This window comes from Carcharhinus amblyrhynchos, chromosome 6 (genome assembly GCF_965287045.1).
Source record: "Carcharhinus amblyrhynchos chromosome 6, sCarAmb.v2.hapA, whole genome shotgun sequence".
In the NCBI taxonomy this organism is placed as follows: Eukaryota; Metazoa; Chordata; class Chondrichthyes; order Carcharhiniformes; family Carcharhinidae; genus Carcharhinus; species Carcharhinus amblyrhynchos.
The window spans coordinates 6524619-6537533 of record NC_137329.1 but is presented as its reverse complement, the minus strand read 5'-3'; the positions used below and the strand labels follow the sequence as shown (position 1 = coordinate 6537533).

The 12915-nt window shown below is 42.6% G+C and overlaps 1 protein-coding gene across 3 annotated transcripts in view; it reads right to left on the bottom strand.

Annotated features, from left to right (window-relative positions):
- ckap5 (cytoskeleton associated protein 5) overlaps positions 1-12915 on the bottom strand; it is a 131942-nt gene that overhangs the window by 83970 nt on the left and 35057 nt on the right. For all 3 annotated transcript variants that reach the window (XM_080189866.1, XM_080189868.1, XM_080189869.1), the window contains exons 3-7: positions 6515-6708; positions 4016-4222; positions 3536-3707; positions 3314-3443; positions 804-901 (exon numbers count right to left, since the gene is read on the bottom strand). In XM_080189866.1, coding sequence (XP_080045992.1) covers positions 804-901; positions 3314-3443; positions 3536-3707; positions 4016-4222; positions 6515-6708 — 801 coding nt within the window. The remainder of the gene's footprint in view (positions 1-803; positions 902-3313; positions 3444-3535; positions 3708-4015; positions 4223-6514; positions 6709-12915) is intronic.

The window sequence follows — 12915 nt, the reverse complement described above, 5'->3', positions numbered from 1 at the left end:
GGATATAAACACTTGGTAATTAGCTTTAGCAAGATTTCTTACAAATACCATCTTGAATATTCTCAATCACAAAAACCTATAATAAAATCAAAGCAACCAAAAAAAGTGAATTGAACTTAGAATGTTGTAATATACCTACTAACCTGCCAAAACCATATTTTAAAGAGACTTGCTAAGCGGACTATAACAATTTCATTTACAAGGCAAAGAACATATGAAAGAGAATTAGCCTCAAGTGAACGTTCACCAAGAAGAAACAGTCCCTCAAAATCAACCAAATCTTCAATTAGAACCACAATGTGGCACAAAGTGGTTCTAAAGCTGCAGCTTTTATTTTCTTACAATCCAGGTGTACAGTCTTTTTTTAAAACCACTCCCCAAGTCGGACAATAGTAAAGTGATGAAACCCCTCAGGACGAGAAAAGCAGTGAAGATCAAATTCTAAATGTTAAAAGATCAGATGATCCACTAGTATTCTATGACTGGGGTAGTGGATTCAAAGAAATCGTCACCCTATAACAAATGCCTTGACTAAAAAAACTGCAAAAACATCAACTTACCGAAAGACGCCGTGAATAATCCAGTGTCTCAATTGCTATGCAACTCTGCCATTCTCAAATTACAAATTTTTGATAGTTTCAAATTGCAACGTAAATGCATACATAGTTTATTCTTAACATTCAGAACATAAATGTCAAATTTGTAACAAAAATATTTCTGAACTTAGCACTTAAATTGAACTATGAAAGGAGGAAACTACAATTCTCCTGATAAATCAGCCACTAGAATCTGCTGGTACTTACAATTTTTTCATAAAAATCTTTTGGAAGCTTTGAAAGAATCTCAACAGGCTCCAGAAGATCGTAAGCATCCACTACAGGGGCTTCAGCTTCCTCTTCACCTATGAAGAAAACCACAAGGCATCTTTGTACCAAAATACATCACATCCTTTTAGTAAGCTGCAACTAGGGCTTTGCTTCCAAGATGTTTTCCTCCCAAAAGGTTATCATCTATTTTCCATTAATTTATAGCAAGAACAATTTTTTTTCTTCCAAATTTTACAAAAACTGACAACAGAAAAGCATGGGTATATATATTGGGAATCAGTTGGCAGGCTGGGTCTCCTCTCTCAAGAGCTGGTATGTCCTTTAAAATTATGGAAGTTTTGGATAGAGTGCATACAGAATTTTTTTCATTCTTTCACAGGATATGGGCATCATTGGCTGTATTATTATTAATCATCAATTGCCTTTGAACTGAGTGGCTTAGTAGGCCCAGAGGACGGTGGACAGTCAACCACATTGCTTTGGGTCTGGGGTTACACGTGGGTCACGCCAGATTAGAGATACTGCCATCCTTAAGGACAATAGTGAAACAGATGTATTTTTACACCAACCAGTGCTACATTCATAGTCACTTTTCTTGACACTAGCTTTATATTCCAGACTTTTCATGAACTGAATTCAAATTCCACCAGCTTCCATGGTGGGATTTGAAACATGTCCCTACAGGATTAGACTGTGCCGTTGGATGATTAGTCCTGCAGCATTACCACTAGGCCACCACCTCATGAATGTTTCCTCTTAGGGGGAGAAGGCCGAAACCAGAGGCCATCAATGTAACGTAGTCACAAGTAAAGCCAATATTTTGTTCGTGGGACATGGGCATTGTTGGCTGGTCAGCATATATTACCCATTCCTCGTTGTTCTTAAGACGGTGGTGAGTTGCCTTCTTGAATTGCTGCAGTCCATGTTTGGTGGGTTGACCCACAATGCCATGAGGAAAGGAATTCCAGGATTCCAGCGACTGCGAAGGAATGGCAATATATTTCCAAGTCAGGAAGTTGACTGGCTTGGAGGGGAACTTGTCGGTGATGGTGTTCCCATGTATCTGCTGCCCTTATTCTTCGAGTTGGAATCGGTCATGGGTTTGGACGTTGCTGCCTTAGGATTTTTGGTGAATTGTAGATTGTACACACTGCTGCTATTGAGCATCAGTGGTGGAGGGATTGAATGTTTGTAGATGTGGTACCAATCAAGTGGGGTGGCTTTGTTCTGGATGGATGTCAAACTTCTTTGAGTGCTATGGAGCTACACCCACCCAGGCAAGTGGAGAGTATTCCAACACGCTCCTAACTTGTGCCTTGTAGATGGTAGATAGGCTTTGGGGAGTTAAGAGGCGAGTTATTCACCGCACTATTCCTAGCCTCTGACCTACTCTTGTAGCCACTGTGTTTATACGCTGAGTCCAGTTGAGTTTCTGGTCAATGGTAACCCAGAGGATGTTGACAGTGGGAGATTCAGTAATGCCAACACCATTGAATGTCATGGGGTGATGGTTAAGAGTATTTCTTATTGGTGATGGTCATTGCCTGGTAATTGTGTGGTGCGAACGTTACTTGCCACTTGTCAGCCCAAGTCTGGATATTGTCCAAATCTTGTTGCATTTGAACATGTACTGCTTCAGTATCTGTGTTGTGAATGATGCTGAATATTGCACAATCAGCAAACAGCCCCACTAACTTTATGACAAAGGGAAAATCATTGATGAAGCAGCTGAAGATTGTTGAGCCTAGAACATTACCCTCAGGGATTCCTGCAGAGATGTCCGATCCTCCACAACCATGTACCAGGTATGACTCCAACCAGCAGAAAGTTTGCTCCCTGATACCCACTGATTCCAGTTTTGCTGGGGCTCCTTGACGCCACACTTGGTCGAATGCAGCCTTGTCGTCAAGGGCTGTCACTCACCTCATCTCTGGAATTCAGCCCTTTCGTCCATGTTTGAACCAAGGCTGTAATGAAGTCAGGATCTGAGTGACCCTGGCAAAACCCAAACTGACCATGACTGAGCACGTGCTGCTTGACAGGGTATGCAGAAAAGTTTTTTGGTCTAGAATCGCAAGAGATTGTGGAACTTGTTGGCATGGAGTTGTTGCAGTGAATCTTTCAGCCTTTCAATCTATTAGGGTGTTGTTTTACTCATCCATACACCCCTCTCCAAGTCCTTGCTCAAAGCTAATTATATTTGACTATTTCTATCTTCCTTCAGTTTTGAAAAGACCTTGATCTGAAACATTAACTGTTTCTTGCTCTCTCCGCACATGCTGCCAGACCTGAGAATTTCCATTTTAATCTCAACTTATATTAATGCTTTAATTCACCAAATGGAAGTTTTTGTAACCTGACATCAAACTATCACCGTCATCTTGACTCTAGACTAATCAAAGTTGTAGTGAAGTGTTCAAAAGACAAGATCCTAAATTTGAGCATTAAAGTGGAAAGATTTTCTTTAATCAATGTACTTAACTGACCTTCCTCATCATCGCCTGCTGCTTGATGCTGTTCAAACTTCGTTTTGAGATCTTGTTGAGAACGCAAAAACCGCGTTTGTCTGGGAGCAGTAGTTGGCAATTTAACCCATTCTTCTTCAAGCTCTTTCAACTGAGGGGAAAAGATATCCAAATTCTCATCAGCTTCAATATTCAGCAGTTGAGATGCAATTATAAATATGACTGTACAAAGATAAAATATACCTGCACAGAATTAATATTTTGCAGTGGCGGTCGCAAAGCATCACGAATCCACTTGTAGACTTCCACTGCCAATAATTTGGCTTCATCTCGAACAGCTTTTTCTCGCGATTCAAATAATTTTGGCAAAGCCTTGACAATTGGCTTCAGCTGGACTATTTTTGAACCAAATTCACTGAAAGGAAATTAGAAAAATTGGTAAGACTTGTGATTATCATGGATTTCCAGCAAGAGACAATATGTTTTAGATTAAGGCAGATTTTACATGATTAATTCCCAGATATTGTGTCACACATCTGAACTAAAAGCAGAAAATGTCTACATTTGATGCAAGGCAACTGAAACTTAGAGAACTCAAAGTGGTTACAACTTGGTCTTTTGACGTTCGCTGATGTATGTTTTTGTTGAACTGTCAACTTCTCTAGGAGGCAAAATATTTTCAGTTATAGGGCATTCAAACAGTAGGATACATCCTATACTTACCCAAGGGCCTTCCTTATTGTTTCTATACAGGCCACAACAATCTTGGGGTTTTTATTATCCAGTCCTTTAAGCAGCTCCTCTTGAACAGGCTCAGCCTTTTCTATTTCTATGTACATTAGACATATTTCCATCCCCAACTCCTTGGCTCTTGCTTTTGGTTGGTTAAACACTTTATTTACAACCCCAGATGCCACTTCTCCAGTCGTTCTGTAAAATACAAAAGGCAGTAATTAGTTTGATACTTTCAAAAGGAGGCCAACCAATGTATAATTCTACATTAAGGGGTAGCACCTTTTTGATAAGATCTTGTACTTAAACTTCCTTCTTCAGTGGATGTGAAATAGCTACAAGGAAAGAACAGGGAAGTCCCCTTGTATCCTGCCCCAATCAACATGGCATAACAGAGACTGAGTCATTTATTGTGGTTGTGGGATCTTGCTTTGTGGAAATTGGAAGCCTCACTCCTTGTTTTACAACAGTGGCCACATTTTGAAAAAGTACTTAGTGCTTTGCCACATCCTGGCGGTTCTGAAAAGTTTTGCTTAAATGAAATTGAAAGCACAAGAATGTAAAGATTGCAAGAGCTTTTAATTGTATAAGATAGCTCAGTAAACATGTTGGTTCTTTAGAAGTAGAAACAGGAGAAATTACCGAGGGAATGACTGCCATCACTGTCAAAGACAAATTCCATATGATAAATAGAAATAAGCAAATAAAATGAGCAAGGAAATTAAAAGGGGTAAAATATGGAGAAATCCAAGGGGCCAACACAAATCCCTGGGACCGTATGAACATAGAACACTGCAGCACAAACAGGCCCTTCGGCCCACAAGTTGCGCCGATCACATCTATACCTACTGAGCCACAGACCTATCTATAACCCCCAATCCCATATACTCATCTAGAAGTCTTTTAAAAGACCCCAGCGAGTTCGCCTCCATGGTATGGTCTACACCCAAGGGTTCTAAAATGGGTAACTGCAGAGATAGTCAATGTGCCAGGTGTGGATTTTCCCAGATTCCTCACAATCGTGAATGGTCACACTAGATTGCAAGGTAATAAATGTTACACTGCTTTTCAACAAAGGGAGAGAAGGAGAAATGAACTACAAGCCTATTGGCCGATCTCTAAAAATGGTGAATCTGGAGGAGCATGTGTAAACTTCACACAGAGTGCCCCAACACTGGGATTGAACCTGGGTCCCTGGCAGTGAGACGGCAGTGCTAACCACTATGCCACCTTGCTGCCAAGATTGTTTTACAGAAAGCAAACAGTAATAGTGGTATGCTGCAAGCATCAGTACTAGGGGCTGTTTAGCTACATACAATCATTATTGATGACTTAGAGATAGGAAATAATGCATCTATGCTTGTAGATGAAACTTAGCTAAGTGAAAAGGTAAGCTGTGGGGAGTACAGAGGGTATACGAAGAGCAATAGATAGGTTATGTGAGTGGGCAGTAAGGTGGAGTGTGATATAGGGAAATGTGAAGTTATTCACTTTGGTTGCAAGAAGTAAAAAATGAATTTTTTAAAAAGGGGATAACATGCAAATATTATGTTCAAAAAAAAAGACATGCGTATGCAAGGGACAAAGTTAGCTAGCGTGCAGGTGCAGCAAGCAATTAAGACAGCAGATAGCATGCTGGCCTTTATTGCAAGGAGACCCGAGTACAAGGATAAAGAAACCTTGTTACAATTGTAAAGAATTTCGGTGAAATCCCACCTACAATACCATTTGCAGTTTTGGTTTGCATATTTAATAAAGGGCATTCTTGCATTAAAGGCACTACAGTGTAGGTGCATTAAATTGAGGATATTGCCCACTGATGAGATGCCAAGTGGGTTTATATTCTCTGGATAAAAAAGGAGGGGCCATCCCTTGGATACCTACAAAATTCTGATTTTTGAATGGGCTTAGAGTGGAAACTAAGATTGTTTCTATTGGTTGGGGAATCTAAAAACATGGAGGCACAGCCCCAGTATCAGGGGCTAATCATTTAGGACTGAGATGAAGAGAAATTTCTTCAAAAGGGTTGTGAATGTTTGCAATTCTATATTGGAGTGTTGAGTGCTCTATTATGGAATAGATTTGGGGCAGGGACAAACATATACTTGGTCTCTCAGGAAAGGCATATAGAGAAGAGTGTAGGAAATCGGAGTTGAAACCAACTTCAGCCATGATTGTATTGAATGGCAGAGCAGGTTTGAAGGGTCATGTGGTCTACTCTTGTTCCTACATCTTTTGGAGATTACATTTTTAATACTGATTTAACTCCCACATTATGAAAGTGTGTTGACATGCTGTTTAAGATTTTGGTTAACTGTGGTTTCATCTAACAAAGCTCAAACCCATCCTAAAATGATATACAAGATTGTAAAATCCTGTTCAAAAGCAAAAATGCAATTTATTTGTAAAAACGTCTTTATAATGAGAATCTCTGTATACTACCAATTTGTGAATTTAAAAAACTAGTCTGGTGGAATTTTAGGAACTTACTTTCCTGCAACATGAGCATTTTCTATATAAACAAGTGCTGCTTCCAGTCCTTTGAGCTGAGCTACTGCATTTGAATCGGTTACAAATTTTTTGATCAGTCCTAAATATTTGGACCACTCTGGGCTTTTTTCATCTTGTATCTTCTGGAACAGTTTGGCGGCTTCTTCATAGCCATTTAATCGGGCTTTCCATACCTGAAAGACATTATACTTGGTCAACATCAACAGATTAAGCATTGCTACTTTCCTTGTACTGTTTAATTCCATTTGCGCATACTCCTTCTACCCCAATAGCCCACAACCACCTCCTTGTTCTCTTTTTAATCTTTAATTTCACAGGTTCAAGTAGAATTTCAGCACAAGATTTTCATGACTGCTGACTGCCATCCTTTTTCACCCAATATCCAAGGACATGTACTTTCCAGATCATAAGAACAAGGGTTAGCAGTCATTTTGATTTATTGCCACATGTACTAGGATATAGTAAGTAGTATTGTTTCTTGCACATGAAACAGACAAAGCATACCATTCATAGAATACATAAGGGAGAAAGGAAAGGGTGTAGAATAGTATTACAGTCATAGCTAAGGAATACAGAAGAATCAACTTAATGCAAGATAGTTCCATTCAAAAGTCTGGCAGCAGGGAAGAAGCTGTTCTTGAGTCGTTTGGTACATGACCTCAGACTTTTGTATCTTTTTCCCAACAGAAGGTGGTGGTTAAGAGAATGACCGGGGTGGGTAGAGTCCTTGATTATACCGGCTGCTTTTCCCAGGCAACAGGAGGTATAGATGGACTTAATTGGATGGGTGGCTGGTTTCATGATGGAGTATGTTCACAATCCTTTGTGTGGTTTTTTTGCAGACTTGGACAGAGCAGGAGCCCTAGCAAGCTGTGATACATCCAGAAAGACTGGTTTCTATGATGCATCTGTAAAAGGTCAGTGAATCATGCCAAATTTCCTTAGCCCCTTAAGTAGAGGCATTGGTAGGCATTTTAACCAGAGCTTTAATTTTGTCTGAAATTCAACTCAATGCTTACAATATTAATTAGAAGCCTAATATTTTTGTTTGTACCATACCAACAGGGGTCATATTAGTTATAAAAAAGCCTGTCCTGAAATCAAGTTTCAATGTTGCAGTAGTTTCCATTTGTTATTTTAATAACCTGTTTTATTCTATCTTAAATTTATTATCACAATGTTTCAATGAGGCTCCTCAACTGTTTTATCGATTTAAAGTTTTCAGAAAAATGAGGCAGCACAGTGGTTAGCACTGCTACTTCACTGCTCTGGGGACCTGCATTCGATTCCCAGCTTGGATCATTGTCTGTGTGGAGTTTGCACGTTCTACTCGTGCCTGCATGGGTTTCCTCCAGGTGTTCCGATTTCCTCCCACAGTCCAAAGATGTGCAGGTTAGGTGCACTGGCCATGCTAAATTGTCTCTTAGTGTCCCAGGATGCATTGATTAGAGGGATTAGTGGGATAAGTACAGGGAAAGACCTAGGTGGGATCATTGCCTGTGCAGACTCAATGGGTCAAATGGCCTCCTTCTGCACTGCAGGGTTTCTGTGAAAGAAAGTTTTAGTGTCACAACTAACATTTACTGTGAAAAGTCCCCTAGGTCGCCACACTACAGCACCTGCTCGAGTACACAGAGGGACGATTTAAGCATGGCCAATGCACTAGCCAGCACGTCTTTCGGACTGTGGGAGGAAACCCAGACCACTCAGGAGGAAACCCACACAGACACGGGGAAAACGTGCAGACTCTGCAGAGTGACCCAAGCCAGGAATTGAACCTGGGTCCCTGGCGCTAACCACTGTGCCACCCCGTTATATCATTCAGCACAGGAGGCTAATTGTATCATCCACCTCTTCAAAAGGGCTACCTAATCAGTCCCACTCCCCTGAACATCAATATCCTATTATCTTTAGGAAGTACTATTAAATCTATTTCCACAAGTCTTTCAGGAGGTGCAGTCCAGATCGTCATAGCTTGCTTCAAAAAACTTTTGCCAATGATCTTAAACAGTGTCCTCTGCCTAGTGATTCTCCTGCCAATGTCTCACTATTTTTTGGATGCCAGTGCATGTCATGTGATGGACAAGCCTTTGCCAAAATCAGCTGTTACTTTCTATTCTGCAAAAGGGGATGGTACATTGAACAAAACATTTTGCTTCTCGTTTAAGCTGCTGTAAACTTTGCCTTAGATGGGAATCAGTCTTGTTGCTATAGGTACTGTTTCAATCTACGTTTGCTTTCTTTGGTAGCCTGGTGATGGAACTGAACACAATCGTCCAGTGGGTCCTGAGAGCTAGATAATAAATTCAACTTTTGTTGGTTGCAAAACACACCCCACATAAACACTGAGTTAGTATTTTTAGCTTGCACATTTTAGGTACTGTAGATTGCAGAATAGGTGACATTCCATGCCATGAAAAATCCTTCTAGAAGGCAAGGGCTGACATATGTGAAGTATACAAAGTGAACAAACACACCAATAATTCACACATCAATACAACAACATTTTATTCATTGAATTAATTCTACAAGGTTGCAAGCCTCTAAAAAGTCATATTGATCGTTATCTGATTGAATTAATTGAATAGATGCCAAGTCTGCACTGTAAAGATCCCACTCTGGATTAGATATGGTAGACTTGTTTCAGAATCTCTCTACATCCACTGAATAGGAACAATTTAATGGCAATTTGTGTACTGTTAGCATTTGATAACATTACCACACACATCAGGTGATGCTACAACAGCTATTTGCTTTGTTTTCCCCTCTGTGAAATGTCCATCGATTTCATTTGCATTAAGATCCTTGAACGGTTTAAGGCACAGATCCAAAGGTTGACATATGGATGTTAGACCGCAGTATAATTGCAATTTGGATGCTATTCCTCACGGACACCTCCATCTCATCAGTTTTAGGGGTGTGAATGTGTTCGTTGTCACCAGAGTGGCTACTGCAGACAATTTACATCATTCCATCCTCACCTTCCCAACCTCTGATGGTTGTAATTGCTTTCATGTTAAAAATCATGAAGACCGGGACCATCCCAACTAAATCTTCTCACACATTGTGGTTCTCACTTCAAACCTCTCCACCCTGGAGTTCGGTCACTTTGTACATTGAAATTCATGGGCATTTCATCTAATGGTGTCATAATGGTACTCATTTTTTGCCACTGCCTGTTGATAAATCGCCAGAAACTGGCAATTTTGGCAGACGTCTTTTGATAGTCTGAGTAACCTTCGCCTTCTGCAGCAATATTCATAAAGCAGCTAGACCAACAAGCTGTTCTGCTCAAGTTTTTGCTGGATTCAGTTAAGAACATAAGAAATAGGAGGAGGAGTAGGCCATCTAACCCTTCAAGTCTGCCCCGCCATTCAATAAGATCATGGCTGATCTGAAGTGGATCAGTTCCACTTTCCCGCTTTCTCCCCATAACCCTTAATTCCCTTGTCTGTCAAAAACCTATCTACCCGTGACGTAAATATATTTAGTGAGGTAGCCTCCACCACTTCAACGGGCAGAGAATTCCAGAGATTCACCACCCTTTGAGTGAAGAAGTTCCTCCACAAGTCCGTTCTAAACATCCCCCCCCCACCGCCCTTATCTTGAGGCTGTGCCCTCTATAGTCCTACTGTCCTCTGAGCGGGAAGAATCTCTCTACCTCCACCCTATCCATCCCTTTCATTATCTTACACGTCTCTATAAGATCCCCCCTCATCCTTCTAAACTCCAACAAGTACAGACCCAGTCTATTTAGTCTCTCTTCATAGTCCAACCCCCCTCATCTCCGGTATCCCCCTCACCACCAGCCTGCAGGTGCAGCAGGTGGTCAGGAAGGCGAATGGGATGCTGGCCTTCATAGCGAGGGGGATTGAATATAAAAGTAGGGAGGTCTTGCTGCAGCTGTATAGGGCATTGGTGAGGCCGCAGCTGGAGTACTGTGTGCAGTTTTGGGCGCCGCACCTGCGCAAGGATATTTTGGCCTTGGAGGGAGTGCAGAGGAGGTTTACTAGGCTGATACCGGAGTTGAGGGGGTTGAGCTATGAGGAGAGGCTGAATAAACTAGGCTTGTACTCGTTAGAGTTAAGAAGAATGAGGGGAGATCTCATTGAGACGTATAAGATGATGAATGGGATGGATAGGATAGAGGTGGAGAGACTCTTCCCGCTCAAAAAAGACAGTAGGACTAGGGGGCACAGCCTCAAGATAAAGGGGGGGCGGTTTAGAACGGAGTTGAGGAGGAACTTCTTCACTCAAAGGGTGGTGAATCTCTGGAATTCTCTGCCCGTTGAAGTGGTGGAGGCTGCCTCGCTAAATATTTTTAAGAAGCGGGTTGATGGGTTTTTGATAAGAGAGGGGATTAAGGGTTATGGGGAGAGGGCGGGAAAGTGGAACTGAGCCACGACAGATCAGCCATGATCTTATTGAATGGCGGGGCAGGCTCGAAGGGCCAGATGGCCTACTCCTGCTCCTATTTCTTATGTTCTTATGGTATCAGCCTAGTGAACCTCCTCTGCACTCCCTCCAAGGCCAAAATATCCTTGCGCAAGTGCGGTGACCAAAACTGCACACAGTACTCCAGCTGTGGCCTCACCACTGCCCTGTACAGTTGCAGCAAGACCTCCCTGCTTTTATATTCTATCCCCCTCGCTATATATAGTTTGATTTGACCCACTGAATTGTGTATAAATGCAATGCATTTCTGGTGACATGTAAACAGTCTGACAATTTTTGAAGGGTCATCCAGTACATGCTTCTCAAGTTCAGGCCAATAGCTGGGTAACTTCTTCAGAATGGATTTCTTCTTCCATTCTCTAGTTTTTGCACTGCCACCAAAATTCCTCCTTGCCACAGTTAATTGATAAGTTAGCAAATGTTATTACTTTTAGCTTGAAGCCAGGTTAGTACTTCATTCTATTTGCAGTCAACCCATTTTTTCACCCCCCCACTGGGTGCAGTTGATTCTATTGTGGGTGTGCTTTAACTCCCCTGTATCTTTTGGCAACATGGGCTTGTCATCTGCTTGATCCTACATGCTGACACAAAGGGAGTAAAACTTGCATTTCTGACGAGAAAAAAAAAGAGGCTAACGCCAAATGTGAGAAGGATTTCTTAGCAGAAAAAGATGGGGGGCAGCAATGGTTGACTTATTCAGGGATTATAGACCTAAATATGACTTTTGCACCACAATCTTACATATTACATCCCTTTGAGCTTTTATCTCAATTCTAGTCCTGCTGTCCACCATACTGTTTGATCTGAATTGCATGCATTTACTATTGGTCTGCCCAATCATACAACTGACTATGTTTAAAAAAAATGAGAGAGTATCATGGATTGGAACCTAGTCCGGGACTCGCGCGCTTAACGGTCGACGAAGCAGCGCGTGCGGCAGCCTGTGCGAGGCGGCGCATCCCATTCGGCTGGCTGGCTGCACAGCCTGTTTCCCCATGGCCACAGCAGAGTCTATCTCCATACAGACTTGGCTCGGTGGGGCCGTGTTCTGGGTGCTGGCGGTAGAGCGGTATCTCCCAAAAGAGCCCGGAGCCAGCCGATATGACTTGACGCTTTGCGGGGGAGGGGACAGGGAGCGGGCGCCGCTGAAATGTGCGCTATCCCCGCAGCTGAACCGCCTGGTGCAGAGAAATCTGCTGCGCTCGGGCTGCCGGCTCAGAGTGAGCTGCGTCTCAGCGCTGGAGGACGGCCGAGGTGCTGAGGGAAGCCTCTCCTCTGCCCGCTTGTGTTGCTGCCCTGCCTCTCCTTCGTTCTTTCCTCTGCTCCAGCAAGTACTACCTGCCCCTTTGGGAGGAGAGTGACTACTACAGGGAGGAGTGGATTGTGCAAACCTGCAGTCAGGAACTTGTCAACCCTGAAGGTGTAGTATATATCAGCTATTTACCATTTATATAGATGATCTGGAGGAGGGAACCGAGTGTATGGTGTCGAAATTTGCTGATGACACCAAGATTGGTGAAACGGCAAATTGCGCGGAGGGTGTGGAGAGTCTGCAGAAGGTTCTAGATAGGCTGGGCGAATGGGCCAGGAAATGGCAAATGGAATTTAATGTTGGCAAGTGCGAGGTGGTCCACTTTGGTAGGAAGAATGGTAGGAAGGACTATTGCTTACGGGGCGAAAAACTGCAGCAGGCGACGGTGCAGAGGGACCTCGGGGTCCTTGTGCATGAGTCGCAAAAACCCAGCTTGCAGGTGCAGCAGGTGGTCAGGAAGGCGAATGGGATGCTGGCCTTCATAGCGAGGGGGATTGAATATAAAAGTAGGGAGGTCTTGCTGCAGCTGTATAGGGCATTGGTGAGGCCGCAGCTGGAGTACTGTGTGCAGTTTTGGGCGCCGCACCTGCGCAAGGATATTTTGGCCTTGGAG